At 47.8% G+C, this 18,646-nt stretch overlaps 10 protein-coding genes across 10 annotated transcripts; 5 read left to right on the forward strand and 5 right to left on the reverse strand.

The window, feature by feature from the left end:
* Nucleotides 1–1,110: 1,110 nt before the first annotated feature.
* On the forward strand, nt 1,111–2,010 carry N7533_011051 (uncharacterized protein; the record flags this gene model as incomplete). Its single annotated transcript, XM_057107701.1, has 1 exon — nt 1,111–2,010. One exon carries the CDS (start codon nt 1,111–1,113, stop codon nt 2,008–2,010), a length of 900 nt encoding a protein of 299 aa, XP_056955079.1.
* A 1,057-nt stretch (nt 2,011–3,067) lies between these two features.
* On the forward strand, nt 3,068–3,496 carry N7533_011052 (uncharacterized protein; the record flags this gene model as incomplete). Its single annotated transcript, XM_057107702.1, has 1 exon — nt 3,068–3,496. One exon carries the CDS (start codon nt 3,068–3,070, stop codon nt 3,494–3,496), a length of 429 nt encoding a protein of 142 aa, XP_056955080.1.
* An 868-nt stretch (nt 3,497–4,364) lies between these two features.
* On the forward strand, nt 4,365–4,643 carry N7533_011053 (uncharacterized protein; the record flags this gene model as incomplete). The annotated part of the gene is made up of 1 exon (XM_057107703.1): nt 4,365–4,643. One exon carries the CDS (start codon nt 4,365–4,367, stop codon nt 4,641–4,643), a length of 279 nt encoding a protein of 92 aa, XP_056955081.1.
* Nucleotides 4,644–5,856: 1,213 nt separating this feature from the next.
* N7533_011054 (flavin-containing monooxygenase) lies at nt 5,857–7,734 on the reverse strand (the record flags this gene model as incomplete). The annotated part of the gene is made up of 1 exon (XM_057107704.1): nt 5,857–7,734. The coding sequence occupies one exon, from the start codon at nt 7,732–7,734 to the stop codon at nt 5,857–5,859; it is 1,878 nt and encodes a 625-aa protein (XP_056955082.1).
* A 2,009-nt stretch (nt 7,735–9,743) lies between these two features.
* Nucleotides 9,744–10,319, reverse strand: N7533_011055 (GrpB family protein; the record flags this gene model as incomplete). The annotated part of the gene is made up of 1 exon (XM_057107705.1): nt 9,744–10,319. The coding sequence occupies one exon, from the start codon at nt 10,317–10,319 to the stop codon at nt 9,744–9,746; it is 576 nt and encodes a 191-aa protein (XP_056955083.1).
* Nucleotides 10,320–11,041: 722 nt separating this feature from the next.
* N7533_011056 (uncharacterized protein) lies at nt 11,042–11,599 on the reverse strand (the record flags this gene model as incomplete). Its single annotated transcript, XM_057107706.1, has 1 exon — nt 11,042–11,599. One exon carries the CDS (start codon nt 11,597–11,599, stop codon nt 11,042–11,044), a length of 558 nt encoding a protein of 185 aa, XP_056955084.1.
* An 821-nt stretch (nt 11,600–12,420) lies between these two features.
* Nucleotides 12,421–13,122, forward strand: N7533_011057 (putative mitochondrial carrier protein (Pet8); the record flags this gene model as incomplete). Its single annotated transcript, XM_057107707.1, has 1 exon — nt 12,421–13,122. One exon carries the CDS (start codon nt 12,421–12,423, stop codon nt 13,120–13,122), a length of 702 nt encoding a protein of 233 aa, XP_056955085.1.
* A 454-nt stretch (nt 13,123–13,576) lies between these two features.
* Nucleotides 13,577–14,413, reverse strand: N7533_011058 (vacuolar protein sorting family 37 protein; the record flags this gene model as incomplete). Its single annotated transcript, XM_057107708.1, has 2 exons — nt 13,577–14,063; nt 14,124–14,413. The coding sequence occupies 2 exons, from the start codon at nt 14,411–14,413 to the stop codon at nt 13,577–13,579; spliced, it is 777 nt and encodes a 258-aa protein (XP_056955086.1).
* A 520-nt stretch (nt 14,414–14,933) lies between these two features.
* On the reverse strand, nt 14,934–15,593 carry N7533_011059 (ankyrin repeat protein; the record flags this gene model as incomplete). The annotated part of the gene is made up of 1 exon (XM_057107709.1): nt 14,934–15,593. The coding sequence occupies one exon, from the start codon at nt 15,591–15,593 to the stop codon at nt 14,934–14,936; it is 660 nt and encodes a 219-aa protein (XP_056955087.1).
* Nucleotides 15,594–16,062: 469 nt separating this feature from the next.
* Nucleotides 16,063–18,537, forward strand: N7533_011060 (tRNA ligase; the record flags this gene model as incomplete). The annotated part of the gene is made up of 1 exon (XM_057107710.1): nt 16,063–18,537. The coding sequence occupies one exon, from the start codon at nt 16,063–16,065 to the stop codon at nt 18,535–18,537; it is 2,475 nt and encodes an 824-aa protein (XP_056955088.1).
* Between the last annotated feature and the right edge of the window lie 109 nt (nt 18,538–18,646).

An 18,646-nucleotide genomic window follows, 5' to 3' on the forward strand; every position in this document is an offset into this window, starting at 1 on the left:
GTATAAATTGTTCTTGGCAAGAGTTCCTGCGGAGAAAGTGGTGAATTCCAAGGTTTCACGTCACGGAAATAGACAGTGTAGGTAAGATACTAAGTAGTATAATATGGTTTGAGAAAGTAGTAGAATCGCTTATTGGAGAACCTTTGAATTTGTTTCCTTTTTATCACCAAGTGTTGCGTTCCCACCTGCCAGTGGGCACCTGGGCACCTGGGCATGTTCGGTCTGTGATCGCCGGTGACATAGATCTATACCGAGCGAGCCCTGGAGGGCAACTTGAACGTCCCGACTCGGAGGTCCGAGTCACTGGTTGAGTGCAGCTTCAAGAACCTTGGAATTTGAAGTTGAGAGCCTTTTAAAAGAAACGAATCCTCATTTTCCTACTGAATAGTAAAAATAGACTTCCAATACACTGAAATTCCAACTAGAATAAAGTGTAAAAATATTGAGAAAACATCGCTTAGCGCTCTGATGCGGACTCGGCAGTAACGGGGTGATGACTTTTTGCCGAGCTGATTTCCAAGCATCGGCCGCAGATCATTTTTGCGATCGTCAAAGATAGAAATAACTAGCCTGTCGCCTTCGTTATTGTTTTATAATACATAATTCTCAGAATAATTTTTCCATGAGCGTCAACTCTTCTTGAGAACGAGGCAATCAACCTTACGGGGCCATAGCTATAATGTTTCGACGACGTTGTGATTGTCGGGATTAATCCATTGGAGTTATTAAGAGAACATTCAATTGAGTCTAAATTAAATGACACCCAGTGGGCAACAATGAATTTGACGTGAATGTATATCCCAGCCGGCGTGTAAGATGCGGATTTCCGAATCTATCATGGACCGAGCCTGGCACCTGGTGGGGAATTTCGGGGTCATACCTAGTAGACTGACTGCTGCTAGCGAAAAGGCCAATCCAAACACATGTAAGTAAAGTGAGGCGGCTTTAAACTTTTCTTTTCTTTCTTTTTGTTTTGTGTGCAATCATTGATGTTGCACATTCCTTTACTTCCTTGCAATTTAGTGTGACGTCATCGCAATCGAGGGTTTCCTTCTTTTCAGCGAATTGCAAACTACAGTACTCAACCACCCGATATACTCTATCAGCAACATGGTAGGGGCTTCCCATGGGTTTGCGCTGGTAGCACCAGCCTCGAGGGGGCTAGGCCTCGCATTCGCCCAGAAATTGCTCACGAAAACTGAGCTCCCAGTCGTCGCAACAGCGCGCAATGATTGTGCTGAGGTTCGAGGCCGAATTCTTAACGGCAACAATATGCCTTCCAATGCGGAAAGGAGACTCCGCTTACTGAAAGTGGACGTGAAAGGTACTTGGGATAACATTTCGTTATTGCAGCCCTTGAGGGAAAGCGGCTTACAATTGATGGCTACAGATGAGTCCACGATTTCGTCAATGGCAGACATAATCCGGAGAGATTATCCAGACACACCGCTTCGTCTAGCATTGACGGTCCCGGGAATCCTCCACATTGAAAAATCGCCATCACAAATCGATGCAGCAAGCGCATTAGAGAGCTTTCAGGTTAATGCCCTGGGCCCACTCTTGCTTATGAAACACCTGTCTCAATTTCTTCCAGCCAAGTCTGCACCTGAATTCCAAAGGACAAGCAAAACAGAAGCAGACGGAGAAAGTCAACTCGAGCTACCATCCCATGCAGTGTATGCGATGATGGCTGCACGGGTGGGTTCAGTCTCTGACAATTCTTCCGGTGGTTGGTACTCTTATCGTGCGAGCAAGGCCTCTGTATTTCAACTGGCAAAGACCTTTGACTTGTACCTGCGATCAAAGTCTGGAAAGAGGGCTTTAGCTGTTGCTCTACACCCCGGGACTGTTCGTACAGATTTTACACAGGACTTTTGGAAGGGCAGAGAAATGTTAGACCCGTTGGATTCCGCGGAGCGGCTTTTGGAATTCATAATCGGAATGTCGCCAGATGTTGAAGGAGGGAGAGGCAAGTGTTGGGATTGGAAGGGAGAAGAAGTATATCCATGATCGATTCTCTTTGGAAAATTGAACGAAGTCCACAAGTTCAAGTTGGGCATCCATGGATTGCTAGTACTAGTGTATTCCACCAATGCCCCGTGGCAGGTGGTCATTATTTGCCGAGGTCCAATTAATGTATTCCAAACTTCAAATCATTACTAGCAGCAGTGGCTTTATCCTTGGATTGGCCATGGTTGAAGAAGAATGACCTCGTGTTTTTTTTTTTACCTAGGAGGGGCTAACGCTTTGAGAGAACCCTATCAGGCGATAATTGTCAAAATGAGGCTCAGCCAACCGGGGTCCACTTCGGCAACCATGAATGGGCCAAGACCATAGTCACGTAGGACAAGTGAGACAGAGCAAGAGAAGGCCACTAATTGCCAGCCCCCACGGCGAAGGAAGAGACATCAGGGTGGCTGACGGGAATAACCCCGGCTAGGTTGTGTTTTGCAAAAACTTCAATCCAAATAAGGCGTATCTGCCAGTAAACCCCGAAGTTAGCAGAACACCGGGATGCCGGGTGCATTCTTGACCAACCAAACAGTGGGGGTTTCGAGGCTAATCATGCAGTCAGCAACCACAGGTCGTTTGGCGCGTGCTAGTAAGCCAAATTCCACTGCCCCCACCACAACTCAGAAAGCCACAATGTGTCAGGGTCATGGTAAGGCGACGAGGCAGAATTTGAGCTTAATATCCTCTGTTCCCGCCCGAAATCTTGCAGAGTGGATCGTCATTCATTCTCTTAACTCAACTACTTATGATCAAGAAACTTTGCAAATTTTCAAATACGCAATAAAAAAACATCATCATGTCTGTTTATGATCTTTTCTTTGCATTCGGAAAACCCGGAACATACTTTCTCGACCACTCCATCAATACTTGCGAGTAAGTTTCTAGAGACTGTAGCTTCTGTTGACGGATAGTATCATTATCCCGCCTAACCTTCCGACCAGGCAAAGACTACCAAGAAGCTACTACGAGTGGACGGAAACAAAACCCATCCAGACTGTGAGCTCCTTCGCCGCCAATGCCAACGATACACTTTTTATGTGCTGGAAAGATAGGCATGGTCGTGGCCAAGCTGGTAAGCACGTCACCCCTCATTGTAAATTTGTTCAACATCATTCCGGCAATAGATGAACTTACCTTGCATTTCACAGGTTATAACAGAGGACTCAAGCATGATTATCCTCAACTCTACGAGTTCATTGAGGAGTACGGAAAGAAGAACTGCCGCGTAGCATTTGGACCTGACCCGGGAAACTTTGTTGTTTTCGTTCCAGAGACGGGCAAGGCGAGATGGAAGCACAAGCGGATCGACAGGAGTAGAGTGCTTAAGAGCACGAGACGCGTGAAACATTGCTCTCTCGGGCAAAACGATGCCTATGTTGTCCTATGGGCTGATGGAACTGTCACTTGGGATATTGAAGACAACTACCCAGAGCTAGACAAGATCCTCGAAGACACCAGCCAAGGAGATGTTGTGGTATGTTGAAAATTCGGGCATTTAATTAAGAATACAGCATGATCTGACTAGTTAATAGTTCGTTTGTTTAAATCCATATCGATCTAACGAATTCTTTATTGCCCTCGCCGATGGCGTGGTGCATATTCGGGCGAGCGCGCTTGCAGAACGGGATGTTCTCAATATTCTGAGCGACTATCCGAGTATTCAAGTCATAACAAGCAGTGTGACTAAGTCAAGTAAATCTCTTTCAGCGAAGCTTGGCCTGGGTTCGAGCGCGCGCACAAAGGAGTTCACCAAATTTATGGCAAAGCAGGTTGCCAGTGGTGTCGTATCAACAGCCATAGCGGCCACGTTCTCAGGCTGTACAGTGATGTAATCTAGCATCCTTGTGGCTTAACAATTAGTATATTAGCTTTTCAAATCGGTGTGCAAATTCAACCAGCCCGGCATAATTAATTCTGGAATCAAAGAAGCAACAATGGTGGGTCCATAATGTCCATAATCAGGTCACTTCAAAGACCATGGCAAGCGCAGGTGAAGAGCCCGAAGGCAAACATTGAAGCAACTCGCAAACCAAACTTGAAGTTTCCGAGTCCGAGAAATCCTTCGTCCACCAGGCCTCTATTCTTCGGCCTCGGGGTCTATCTGGGTCGCACCTACCTAGGTACCTACGGGTATACCTCTCTCTTCTTCTTTCTCATTCACTTAGTCACCACCTGGGCACACACCCGTGGACTCCGAGTCTTTCTCCCTTTACCAACATATTTGATCTCTCTGCCATTCGATACCCTCAAATTATCGTTTATTTTCATCTCAATTGCTGTCGCACCTTTCATCCGCGGCCCCTCGGTGTTCTCCAAATCTTCGTGGAATGGATCCAGCCATAACGTCCAAGATGGCATCCGACGAACACATGGTGAGCCAGCGGCAGGCGTCTACTGCCGAGATGATGCGTCGTATCCAGACGGCTGAGAATGTTCTTATGCCCATCCCCCACGATGTCTTTGTGACGCTTTACCTGACCCCCAAAACCCCAATTGCGGGAAGTCTCCGCCGCACTTTCGGTAACTCAACTCCGATTTGCCTTCTTGGGTTTCTGGTCTCTGCGACACCATGTGCCATGATCAAAATGGACTGGAGGGGCTCGGGTGGAAACGGTGGTGCGATCCTGTAGATTTTAGCTGATTGTTCGTTTTTGACTTGGGGGCGATCCTGACAGTCTTTTTCTCTTGGACAGACCCTCCTACATATTCTTCGGAGGCCAAGTTCATATCTTGGGTACTGTTGGCAAATGGATCATTGGAAACACATTTCCCTGTGTAGTTTTTTTTCACCTACGGTTAGTGCGGACAACTTAAAGACTCTCTTCTAAGGGATTGATCGCATAAGAGGTTAAAAACTGACATCTTGACAGGAGCATTTTTGGTCGTTCAAGGCACCATGATGATACCCTTCGTCGCAGTTGGGCAGAACTACTATTCCACTGGAAACTCTCGATGGAATGCATACATCTGAATATCACGCGACCTTGGGTTTCTATTACCTGACTCTTGCGGTAATCTCATTGCTCTATCTGGTCTGCTCGATTCGCACAAATATTTGCTTTTTCTGGAATTGCTGTCAATCGTCTGCGGGTTTTTCTTGTTGGCAGGGGTTTTCTTTCAAACCGCGCTGGGAAATTTGACTGGGGCTGCACAGCTTCAAAAGGTATGCTATTGTGAGAGACCGGTGGATCAAAGAACATTGATACTGACCAAGTGACATCGATCATAGGCTGTCGGCGCGTTCATCTTCGCTCTTTGCATGCCAGCTTGATACCTATTCGCTATCCAGATTCTTGAAGTTGTTGACTTTCCTATTACACTACCAGTTGGCGATCTCAGTACTGTTGTGCGTGGGCGACAGGAAATGTTTCAAGGGTCTCAAGGTCTTCATGAACCATGAAGACTGTTTTATTGAGCACTCTAAAGTCAACAATGTCTTAACTGTGACTCTAATCAATCAAACTATTGTTCAACGAATTCAATGTTGCTAGTTAATGCCAAGGCATGTAAAAATCACTTGTATCTACTTGCGGTTCCTCCGCTCTTGCCTCAAAGTTCTCTCGCCTTTTTTCTTCTCCAAACATAGCAATTATCTTGAACGATGCTGCATAAATTGTTGATATCGATCTTCGTTGTACCTGAGCGCCTTATTCGGTCAAACTAGACTTGGTATGACACCTTACAATTCAATTTTGTCTGGCTTACTTACTATCTAGTACTATAAACTGAAAAAAAACAACCTAAAGCTTGGACTTCAAATCTGCAGCGGAAGTTATTGAAAGACCCTTCAGGGATCCTTCATCCCTCCAGTTCTGGATGTACTCGAGGAAAGAGACGGTCCCCTCAGACCATGGGGACCCCTCTCGCCCGCTTCAATTTCTCATCGGCATCGGTGATTCTGCTCCCTTCGCCATAGCCATTGAAATATCCGGGTGTGCACCCAGCCGAAGGTGCATAAAATGCAGCTCGTCTCAGGACCTCCGAAGTGTGAAATTCTTCTGCCTCCTTTGTTGCCTCGACAATAGCCCGCTTGTTTGGTCCCACTCGACGCTCGGCCTGAGAAATGGAATAAGCCACATGTCCTGCAATCAACCCAAGCATGAAGACATTATTTCCTGTTATGGTGGCCTGGTTCATCCCCGTGAAAAATAGATTTGGGAATCCATAGGTTGCATAGCCGTGAAAGGTTGCAGCTCCCTTGGACAGCCACTTGTCGCTCAACGATTCGCCACCGCGACCATAAATCTTGACATTGGTTCGAGCTGCAGGATTTCCAAGACCAGAGCTAGGTGATTGATATCCAGTGCCAAAGATAATGACGTCAACCGGATACTCTTGCTCGCCTACAACAATACCACTCTTTGTTATCTTCGAAGGACCTTTGCCATCGGTATCAACCAAATGAACGTTTTGTCGATTAAAGGTCTCGAGATAGGTATCACTGAAAGTTGGTCGTTTGCACCACGATGGGAACCAAGGCTTAAGCTTTTCAGCCGTCTGTGGATCCTTGACAGTATCTGCAACTCGGTCACGAATGGCCTCCATATGCGGCAAATCCAGAGCATGGAATTTGTCTACATGCGCAGCCAAGGCTTCAGGCGACGCATCCTCGAGCCCATGGCCGGGAGATCCAAGAACAGCCGAATACGCAGGCATATCGGTCCAGCCATCCCCGACCAAATTCTCCTCCCCTGGTGCCGCAGAATTCGTGAGAAATTTGTTGAGATTTATTTGGCGCTCATACTGCCATCCCTTCTTTCGTGACACTTGAGTCTTAAATCCACTCAGATCAGTCGGACGCTGGTCTCGACGTTTGACATATGCTGGTGTGCGTTGAATCACATAAAGCTCAGCTGCATACTTGGCGACCTCGGGAATTACCCCGATAGCCGTTGCCGCAGTACCAACAACAGCGACTTTCTTTCCATTCAATTTGGTCAGTCTCTGGTCTTTCTGGGATCCCCCAGTTGCTGAATAGTTCCACCGTGCAGTGTGGAACATTGATCCGGAAAAGGAAAGTACCCCGGGGATGTCAGGAATTTGAGGTTTGGTCAAGACTCCAGCCGCAAGATAAACATAATGAGCATGAAAGTTGAGTTTCACTGCGGGCTCAGATGGACCGCGGTTTTGAGTGACTTTAATAGTCCAGTACTCGGTCTGATCGTTCCACGCGATCTCTTCGACATCGGTTCGGAATAGCGTCTTATCCTCGAGATTCCACTTTGCAGCAATGTGTTCTGCATGTTCACGAATTTCCTGGCCAGGGGCGTACTTTTTTGTCGGAACATAGCCAGTTTCTTCGAGTAAAGGCAGATAAACATAACTCTCCACATCACAGTGCAGGCCAGGGAAGCGATTCCAATACCAAGTGCCGCCAAACCCGCCCGCAGCGTCCAAAAGTCGAATTTCATCAGCGGTGGCTAACCCGTCTTCAATAAGACGGACGGCGTATTGGATGCCTCCGAAACCAGCCCCGAGGACAAAGTGCTTATAAACGCCGTTTTCTTTGATTGGGGACTCCTTTCTGTTCAATTCGTCGTGATCGGCCCATGGATCTTCCACAAGCTCACGCAGACGTTTCTCGTCTGTTTGCGTCAATTGAATAAAATGCGTAAGTCGCTCGGCATTAAGACGTTTGTTTGCCTCCTCGGTATATCGCTTTTTTACAGCCTCTAACTTTTCGCGGCTGAACGCTTCTGTTTTTTCTTGGAACGCCGCCATCCTGAGGCAGCTTAATTTCAAAGGTTTCAAGGTTGAGAATGAGCTTAGACCTAAGCGCCTCCGAATCGTCCTCTCAAATCACTGTAATGATCAGACTGTCCGCGAGAGCTGCGTGACCCTTATGACTTCCAAGGTTTGAGGGGTTGGGTGATGACGTGAGATTTGATGCAGAAGACGTTACATGACACGCCAAATGGTGCCAAACTTGCCTCATCAAATCGGGGTATTTATTATGAGCTAACAATATATTAAAATGAGAACTTGATAAAGCAGACGGAACTTTTACAAAGAACTATCCGCCCCAATAAGAAGTTATATCGGATATATGTACCAGTACTAGTATTACCCGGGCGCCATTTCGAACAATGAGAACAGTAACCATCACATCAGTAAAGGAGATCGAAATGAGTGCCTTGGATAAACCCTTGAAGATACTGACCCCTAGAGCGAGGTAATCACAGTCTATTCTAGAGATATTACCACCCCTGCTTAGTAGGAAATTGAAATGAATAGTACTCATTTTGAACACGACAAATTAAACAACTCCAATCCAGGAACATTCAAAACCACCTGCAGTATTTTCATTTTTCACTAGGGGGGTGAGAGTTAGCAGTGCAATGCAAAGTTTATAGAGGGGCAAAAAGAATCTGATAATTTTGGTTTGAAATTCAAAGGTTCAAGTTGGAATCAAACAAAACTTGAAAGGCAAAGATTTCACTAACAAAGATGGATGCCAACGTATCTAAGTACCGGAGGATATATTTCCAGCGCGAGCATTGTAGATCATCACTCCCATTGACCCCAGCGGGCTCGACGATGTCAAAACACCTGAGCATTCTCTAGCCATAGGATATCTTTCAAACAGGCTTTCCTCGAGTTCTTCCAAAGCTTCTTTGCCTGCATTAGTGAAGTGAACCTTTGGTCTCGTCTTCTTAATTTCGATAAAACTTTCTAGCTTTTAAGTCCATCATGTCAAGCCAGACGCGCTTGAGCATGATTGGGACAATCTCGATATGGGAGCTATGAGCGTTCAGAGACAATATATGACTCAATGCTTTGACCCTGACCAGTATCTTAGTTAGTTCATGAGAAAAGCATTCTGGAACGCAGTCACAAATATCAAGAAACGCATCACCCCCGAGACCTGAAGGATAAGATTTAGATTTTCAGCAAACTCAGCTAGGCCTTCTGCGACTGTCAAGATATCAACTTCATCCAGCCTTATTTGTCGAATCAATCCCTCTGACTTCTTAAAAGCTTGCTGTAGTCGGGTCTCATAAATACTTTCCATTAAATGAGGAGACATGGGAGCGGAAGGTTCAAAGCATTATTCAATAACTGGAAGCACAGTTCCCAAATAAGAATATCCAATTTCGACGCCAGGAGCGTGGGCTGGTGGTGACTTTTTGCGAGGTGCCATGCTGGATATCAATTCGAAGCTGGGTATGATTATAAGGTATACTGAGTGGATTTTAGTCTTTGTGGATGATGCTTCGGATTCGAGTTCTCACCTCAAGTTGTGATGTCTGATATAATTGTAAGGTTGCTCGGGGTATTTACGGCTTATAAAGTAGAATCCCTCGAAGACATGAGTTCAAGGGGATCTTTGATAGATTTCCCTTGTCCTCGAACAACTTGAAGATCGAGATCTTCGTAAAAAATGCCCTTTGCTTCTAGAAAAAACCATTCTTGAGTCGCATTAAAGTGGACAGAACTGGGGTCACTGTATTGTTTAGGTATGACCAAGAGATTATCCAAGAGGTCCAAGTGATTCAAGGTAATAACCACAATGGAAACACCCCTCGTGCATGCTATGAATCTTTGCTATACTACAGTAGTTTTCGAGAAACTCCAAAGTGATAGAAACCTTGTAAAAGGAGGCCTTGGAAGCGAAAGCGAATATTTGATTTGCGTTTGGAATCAACATTAATTCAAAGAAACCCCAGTCACTCCAGTTTGACAATACTCGCATCGCTTGAAATTGTAAACGAATTATCTCTAGGACCCATTCAGCTGTTAGCTTGGATCACAGGCTCCAGGTCCTCCTCACTCCACCCAGCCTTCCGCAGAATCTTGCAAAGAATCTCCGTTTTAGCACTCGCATACTGGCCGATATTTTCGAACTCGCCTTCTGCTAGCAATCCCTTGGTCGCAGAGTATTCCTCGCGCAAATTCTCATCTTGAAGCAAGATTCGTTTTATATCGAGGTGGTTCCTCAGAGCCGGGCATCCTTGAATAATGAGGTAGGTGTTATGCCGCAGTTCTCCGTCTCTACCTAGGCCGTGAGCGGCGTCGTATCTTCCATATCCTGGTTCTCGGAACGCAAATCGTCCTGGGACGTTCATTTCGCCACAGTCTGTGTACCCCGCAGCACTGAGGGCACGCCGTGCTGCTGCGAGGGAAGAAGGTTGGATTATGATGTCGACGTCAATGACAGGCTTGGCTCTGAGACATGGGATTGACGTGCTTCCAACGTGCTCGATTGAAACGATTGTCACATCTGCGAGGACTTTTTGGATCGTGCTCTTTATTTCGCGGAATTTGATTGGCCAATCGGGGTTGGAAGGTTGGATTTCGACCTTCATTTTTGAGGATGGTAGAAGCTAGGTGGCTCTAAGGGTCCGGGGGAGGACTGGTAAGATGTGCTCGGATTTAACCGTGATTATGCAATCGTGTGACCCTTTGCAACCTTCGAGTGGTAAAGTGCGCTGCAACAAACTCACCGACAGATTTCGCTTGATATTTGCAACAAATTAAAAAGTAGATTATTTTGTTGCCGGCAAGTATGAGGTGACTGCAAGACAGTGGAGAGAGATTGAGTTCAGGCGGCCGGCCAAGCAGATATCAAAATTTCCTCAAAATTCACTCGGTGCGGCGGCAGGAGATCCGAATCAACATCCTTTGCCTTTGTTCCGATCAAGACCAGGTGGGGCGTGCCCAAAATAGATTGATGGACTCGAAGTGGCTGGGGTCAACAAACAAAGCAATTTTAAGTTTATTACGAGTCATATAATGGGACCTATCCCATCAAAACATAATTTGAAGTTTATTATGTGCTATTAAGTTACCGTCTTGGTTGAAATTGTTTAGATCAGTATTTAAGTTTTCAACAACTCGGATCTGAGTGCTAGTACAATATTAAAAAGACTCTACGATGATAGGAATGAACTTTTGGATTTCCTTTTTGTTGATGGAAGAATTCGAATTGATTTCTCCGCTGCCCAACACAATACCTCATCTGTATCTATTTCTACCAAGTAAACCAAACATTCTAGATGAGCTCGAAAGGGGCGCTGATGGAAAAAAATCAGAAAATCGTTTCACGCATACAACACTTGTGACACCGGCAGTTGGAGTCTAGAGGGCGGATTGCCAAAACCTGGAAGTTAACAGAGATCTGCTGAAAAATAGCAGAGGAATCGCCGGGTAAGAAGTATGGGGGAAACCTGAGCCGGTGACTATATCTGGCCAGATGGATCTCATAATACCGCGCATGGTCGTCGATATGCCGGCAGTCACAAATGCTAAGAGTAGTAACAAGGCACATAATACCGTAAAGCGCCCATGAAATGTGATACGCTAGGTTGGGGCTGAGACGAAGCTCCGTGGCGTACTCTCGAAGCTGGAGACTATACCTGTGACACCGCTCCTCAAAACACTCGGGGGTCTGGTTGTTATCGGAGTTACCCTGTTGCAGTCCGAGAGGCAGAAGGATCTCGACTATGTCCTCGGCAACGCTTTCAATACGGCTTGCATTCTCTTCCATGTCAGCACGTGGCATGACCACCAGATCGCACAGACACTCGATATCGCCGACGGTAATCTGTCGCTCCTCCTCGAAAGTTCGAGTGACAGCAGTAGACATGATGGATGTGATGGATGATGGGGTTGTATCTGAAGACTTCTGTAAGCTGTTTGACTGTAATACGAAGCTATACTAGTAGTAGTAGTATGGCCACCTGGATACTAGTACCTAGTACCTAGTACCTACCTAGAATACTAGGTCCGAGTCCCGAGTTGTTCAAGTTTGTTGTAGAAGATGATGCTGTTGCTGGTGCTGAGGTAGGATGCAGTTTATATAGACCAAAGGCACCTGGTCATAAGTCCACCGACCAATATATAAATTCTTCAGGGCTCGAGCGGAAACAATGAAGTCAAGTCAAGACAATGAAATCCATCCGAACAAAATTTACATTGTCAAATTCCAACAAGGACCTCGGGAGACAAAAATCTCTTGTTTAGAGAATCAATATTGTCGAGGGCTTTGTCGGAGACGATCGGCAGGCTCATATCGTTTGGATGAAACATTCGAATATAATAGAGCATAAAGAAAACAAAGGAATAAAGGAGAAAGTAAATGAGGCTTAAATTGAAAGTCTGGATAACCAATCGATTCAAGTGGGAACTTCAAGTTGGTGGGTCGGGCTCCGCGGAAGCCGAGTCCAGGAGTAAATCCTAAATTCCACCACGGCTGAACCAAGTAGATACAACATTATTACAAACACTTTCATCCTATACTCATTTCTACCGCATCGCAAGTCAATTGTGAGGAATGTTGACTGGCAGTGGACTCGGCGTGGTCACAGTATGTCATTCCCTCTTCAAAACTGAACCCCTTGTTAAAGCAGACAGGCAGCCGCAATCGCCGCGCTTAGCAGCGAAGTCGTTTTCCATCCACTGGATACGATGATAACTCGCATGCAATGCAAAGACTACAAAACAGTATACAAGCACAGCAATGGATCACTAAGACGCGCTTTATTCACTGGTCTCTATCAGGGATTTGGCCCAACAGTACTTTCCGGCATCCCTGCTTCAGCCGCATTCTTCGCAACATACGAGGTTTCAAAAACATCATTTGAAAGAGCGCAGCGTGCTGGATATTTGCCAGGCGTTCCGAAGTCAATATTCCATGCTATCAGCAGCGCGACGGCCGAGCTTGTTTCTTGCGCAATCCTCAACCCTGCCGAGGTATTGAAGCAAAATGCCCAGGTTTCTCAACAATCCGCAAATTCGCCAAAAGGAGGTCCGTCCACCTCACTTGAAATGTTGAAGCATTTCTATAAGCAACCATCGGCATTGTGGTCGGGATATTGGATGCTTGTTGCTGGCCAACTTCCTAGTATCTGTCTGACCTTCTGCTTGTACGAGTCCTTCAAAGAATCGCTATACGAGAAACAACCCCAATTCGCCGATACAACCATGGGACAAATCAAAGCTAGTGTTTCATGTGCTGGTGTTGCTGGAGGCTGTGCTTCTTGGTTCTTTGTTCCAATTCACGTTGTCAAAACACGGATGCGGTTGGCTCTGGGAGATGAGATGCGACCTCGTTCCTCAGTGGATAAAGTCGGACTTGGAACTGCTGAGATCCACTCTTCCTGCGAGTAAGACCAGGTGCACTCGCTGTTGCTCGAGATTTATTCGCCAGGGAAGGAATCCCGGGCTTCTTTCGTGGTTCTCAGTTGACATGCATTGCAGCAATAGTGTGCAGTGCGATGTACATTGGTTCCTACGAAGGGGTGAAACTCTGCATGGGGACTACTGATCTATTACTAGTGTAGAGACTGAGCTGCTATGAGTAGTAGTTTGAGTTGTTAGAAACTCCCCTCTCTCATGTATAATAAAAATGCCCAATGATACCCCACTCAATATAATTATACTAGTACCATCTCCAACTTGGAACTCATAGTCTCACTTGAGATAGCAACTTTATTTCGAGCAGAAACCACAAAACAACAATGCTTATATTCATAAGAAACACTTCGGCGTAAAATAGACATCTAGAATTCAGTTCTCATGGGGGGTATAAATCTAAACAAAGACAAGGCCAACACACGCCAAATCACCGCCACCCACCAACTCGCCCCTCGTCCCATCGGGCCTTGGCCTCTTTTCTCGCCGCCAACTTCGACCCTTCGCCCCGAACCCGCCGGATCCAATCGGCAAGCTCCTTCTCAGAAGGCCGACCGTGATGATCCTCGTCAAGGAAGCTCTCCTCAACAGCCTGGCAAACAGCCTCTTGTTCCGCGATCGACGCGCCTAGACGTTGGTACAAAGCCTTGGGTGACCAGGGCGCCAGCGCGGCGTCCATTTCGGATTGTTTCTTGCGCCAAGATACTTCGAGGGATTGGTGTTGGAGGAGCATTGTTTCTGTTGAGCCGCGGAGCTCATCGACGTGCTTCTGCATGGCTAAGAGGCGGGTCGCGAGGTCCTTGTTTAGATGGATGAGGGATTCTAGGCTTTGCTGGCGGGCTGTGTGTGATGGGTGTTGGTTTGAGAGGGCGGATATGAGGGATGGATCTTTTAGGACGGTTTGGAGGTCGAGCGTGCTAGAAGACGAAATAGCTGTTAGCTTCGTTGGTTGAAGGTGTGTCTTGGCGTCGTCTTACCTCTTGTCCTTGACGAGGTCTGGGAGCCAGCCCTCTTCGATTGATGGAGGCGGAGGAAAGGATGCTGGTGTATATGAGGCATATTGTGAAGTAATTTGGGAGTCTGGTCGAGGTGGTTGAGGTGTTGGCATGGAGGACATGTTCTGCGGGGTGCCTCCGCGACTGGCCTCGTGGCTGCTGGGCTTCGGCGGAGGTGGTGGAGGGGTATCGGGGTTGATAGATGAGTTCATTATGGGCGTTGTCGAGTAGAAAGTTGGCTGGGTGGGATATGGCGACACGGGTTGAGACATGATGGCCTCTAGGAAGGAAATGCGTGTGGGGTTGTGGGTGTGGAGGCGGAGGTTGGAGGGAAGTTGGAGATGCGTCGGGGAGCTTGGCGTCGGTTGGCGGTTGCGGCGTGGGTCAGTCCTCGGGACAATTTTACAGCTACAACTTATTTACAAAAGGCGATTGAAAAATCTGAAGAGTAGAAAATACGCGGTCGTGAATGGTAACCATCATCGATGCGGGGTCATATATTCAATTCGTTTCATCGTGTAATGCCAGTCTATGGACCTATACAACACCCACCCGGCATTGAGTTTGGAAGTCCATGCTCCCGTGTGATAATGCTCGGTGGGAAGAGCTGCTTCGAGAAGACAAACGGAGTCGTCAACACAGCAAGAGGCATGTGCAGACATATATGGTCCCCAAAAGAGACTCATGGTATTGCTCTGCTGTACCGGTCACGGAGTGATCAAGTAGATGCGTGGGTATAATAGGATGGGCGGACAGAAGAGGAAGATATCTTCAATGTTGATCGAAGATCTCTTAGTCGGTCCTCCTCCTCACCTCGCGCTCTAAGGTCTCAATGCTGCTGCCACCGAGGGCATCGCGAACTAGGTCGCGCAACTCATTTTGCGTGGCTTCGCTATGGAAATCCTCGCGAGCCGCGAGCTCGTCGATACGTCGCTTGAACTCAGGATCAACCTCAGTCTCTCCAGCACTAGCCTCCTGCTCTGACATGGTTCCAACGTTCACTTGCATGTTGCCAGGAATTGGCCCGGGGGCGTTCAAAGGGCCTGGCGCAGAGTCGGCCGGAGCAGAGACAGAGAGTCCCAAGGCCCCACGAAGGTATTCCAAGACACGAGGAAATTCTTCCTCAGCCTCCAGCTTTTCATCTGCCCTTTGACCCTCGTCATTGGTCTTGTTGATGTCCACACTCAGCTCCTCCACAAGGCACTGCGCGACCTTCGGGTTCTCGCAGACGAACAGACAAGTTTCGCCATCTTCGTCCACAAGATTAACATCGACATTGAATTCCTTCACAAGGGCTCGGAGGAGATCGACATGACCATAGGAAGCGGCGGCGTGGAGTAGGGAATAGCCATGTTCGTCCTGGCTGGATGCGATTGCGGGGTTGGAGCGAAGCAGGTCCAGAAGGGCGGTGGGATTGTCACACGCCAAGAGATAGGGATTTGCCGGAGCCATGATGTGGGAATGAGTGAGTCGCACAGAGGGAGTATGAAGGGCTGTGTCGGGCTTTAAGGTGGGATGAGGTGAAGGTGGAGATGGCAGGGTAACTTGCCTTGAGATAGGAACTTTTTTCATTGCGGCTCTCCGACTCAATTGGGAAAGCACGAGCCGATAAGATAAGGCTGCACCTTTCCCTTTTTGCTCCCCGCCCATCACTCTGTGACTCTTAACCTCGTACTCATTCTGACTCTTACTGGGGAATGATTCACAGAGACTGCCAATGCTGAATACAAGTTAACGACACCCTGTCAAAGGACCCGAGACATTCCTCTTTCTGCGACAACTTGCGCAACCTGCGACTTCCCTTTCATCTCTTTCACCTCCGCCCCACCTTCGCTGCCCCTCTATCCTATAAATTTCGACACACAACTTCAAATAAGCAGACGAACATTTCAATTTAAATTCCAATTGCAACTCTCAAATCATGGGGAAATACGATCAAAATGTGCAGCAAATTGCCCAGCTCGTGAGAGACCTGGAGGAGGCGCGCAAGCAAAATAAGAGTGAAAAACGACAAGCTTTCACATGCAAGAAGCACACATTCCTAGTCGCCGGCACCAACAATGTCACCGTTGACTCTTGGAAGTTTATGGACTGGGACTACAAGCGCGATGGCCTCCCCACATATGCCCGCGGCCTCTTCACCACACGATTGAAGAACAATACCCCCGAAATCGCTGTGCGCGGCTACGACAAGTTCTTCAATGTCGGCGAGACAAATGACACACAATGGAGGAATATCGAACACAATACACGGGGACCTTATGAGCTCAGTGTCAAGGAGAACGGATGTATTATATTCATTTCCGGAATGGAGGATGGTAAGCTGTTAGTCTGCAGCAAGCACTCCACCGGTGTCCGGCACGACACAGAGATCAGCCACGCGCAAGCCGGTGAAAGATGGGTCGAGAAGCATGTCGCTTCCGTCGGGAAAAGCTCGAAGGATCTCGCAAAGGCACTCCGTGAGATGAATGTCACCGCTGTGGGTGAGCTTTGCGACGATTCCTTCGAAGAGCATGTTCTGGCCTACGACGAAGCATCCTCTGGTATCTACCTCCACGGCCTCAACTATAACCTCAACGAATTTGCCACGCAGTCCAGCCAAAAGGTCAATGATTTTGCCGATGCGTGGGGCTTCAAGAAGACCAAGTTTGAAGTTCGCGACGACATCGAGTCCGTGAAAAGTTTCCTTGAGGGGTGCGCGGAGACCGGAACCTGGGATGGCCGTGAGACTGAAGGTTTCGTTGTCAGATGCCAAATGGCTAAGGACGGCCATGACTACCGTGATTGGTTTTTCAAGTACAAGTTTGAAGAACCTTATTTGATGTACCGCCAATGGCGTGAATGCACCAAGGCTGTTATTGGTGGGCGTCTTCCGAAGATTAAAAAGCACGAGAAGATCACCGAAGAGTACCTGCAATTTGCCCGGAGGAGGTTTATGGAAGACAAGACCCTTGCCCGAGACTACAATTACAACCACGGTATCATCTCTTTGCGAGAAGCTTTCCTGAAGGAACGTGGCTTGAATGGATCGGAGATTATCGCCATGGAAGAGCAGGAGGGCCAGGGCAAGAATGTTTCCAAAAACGTCATTCTCGCGCCAATCGCATCTCTGGGATGTGGAAAGACCACTGTTGCTTTGGCCCTGGTGCATCTCTTCGGATGGGGTCACGTCCAGAACGACAACATCCCCAAACAGAAAAATAAGCCAAAGCAATTCGCCTTCCAAATCACAAATGAACTGAGCACAACTCCAGTTGTCATCGCCGACCGCAACACCCACCAGCGACGCGAGCGAGAGCAGTTGATGAACGACGTTCGCCCGGTTCTTCGAGATGCCAAGTTCGTTGCTTTGCATTACGTTCATGAGCCGAAGCCCGAACTACTTTCGTCGATTAAGGAGGTGACCCGAAAGCGCGTTCTGGATCGCGGAGACAATCACCAGACTATTCGTGCGGGCACGAAGGATTCGCACGAGATCATCGGAATTATGGATGGCTTTTTGAACCGCTTCGAAGGTATCAACACAAACCGACACCCCGATGATTTATTCGATCTCGTCATTGATCTCGATGTATGCGCCTCTTCTCGTGAGAACCTTGAGACCATCGTCCGGGCCATGCACGACGCCTATCCCGTTCTGGTCCCCGAGATCCCATCCGCAGACGACCTCGACGCCGCCATCGAAAGGGCTATGAATAAGTACGAGGTGAAGCTCGATCTCAGTGCCGGGTATTCGACAAAGGGACCCAAGGGACCAAAGCAAAAGAACGGCTCCCCAGCACCCCAGTCCGGATCAACACGTCTCGAGCCACCCCTCCTGGCCCGGAAGATCGAATTCTTTAATATCGCCATCCCAACCAGTGAAGTCACCTCCACTCTCCACTCCCTCTTCTCATCCTCCACTCCCGAGGTTGCCCGCCTGTACCACCAGCTCGTCAACAGCCGCCGTGTCCAGCCCGCCTTCCACGTTACCCTCATTCACCGCGCATCCAAGGACGAGCAAAGCGCCATCTGGAACCGATATACGAAGCAGTACATCGACACACTGACCGCAAACCCCGTCGCCGACGCGATGCAGAACCCGCCCAAGTTAGGTCTGGCCCGTGTCCGTCTCGAGCGACTGGTATGGGACACCCGGATCATGGCCTTCGTGGTCCGCATTCTTCCCTTCAATGATCAGATTGAGGGCTCTGGACAGGCGGATTTCCCCTGTGCCAATACTATTCCTCACGTCACTGTTGGTACTGTTGCTCCAAGCGTCAAGCCGAAGGAGAGTAACGATCTCCTGAAGCGCTGGCTGGAGCTTGGGTCTGGTGGTGATACCGGCATCTTTGAGGCGGAGGTTCCGGGTGTTAAGGTTGTTGAGGGCACTATCAACGTTACTATGCGCCGTTAGGATGAAAAGCTTTATGATGGATTGTGCATTTTATTGTGATAGGGTGTTTTTTTTTATCAAGTTGTATGGAGCATTTACATGTGCATGTCTCATTATCGTCAATCTCTAT

The sequence above is a fragment of the Penicillium manginii genome (assembly GCF_028828005.1).
Source record: "Penicillium manginii strain IBT 31320 chromosome Unknown utg000008l:1.0-3226943.0:1.0-3228205.0, whole genome shotgun sequence".
Lineage (NCBI taxonomy): Eukaryota > Fungi > Ascomycota > Eurotiomycetes > Eurotiales > Aspergillaceae > Penicillium > Penicillium manginii.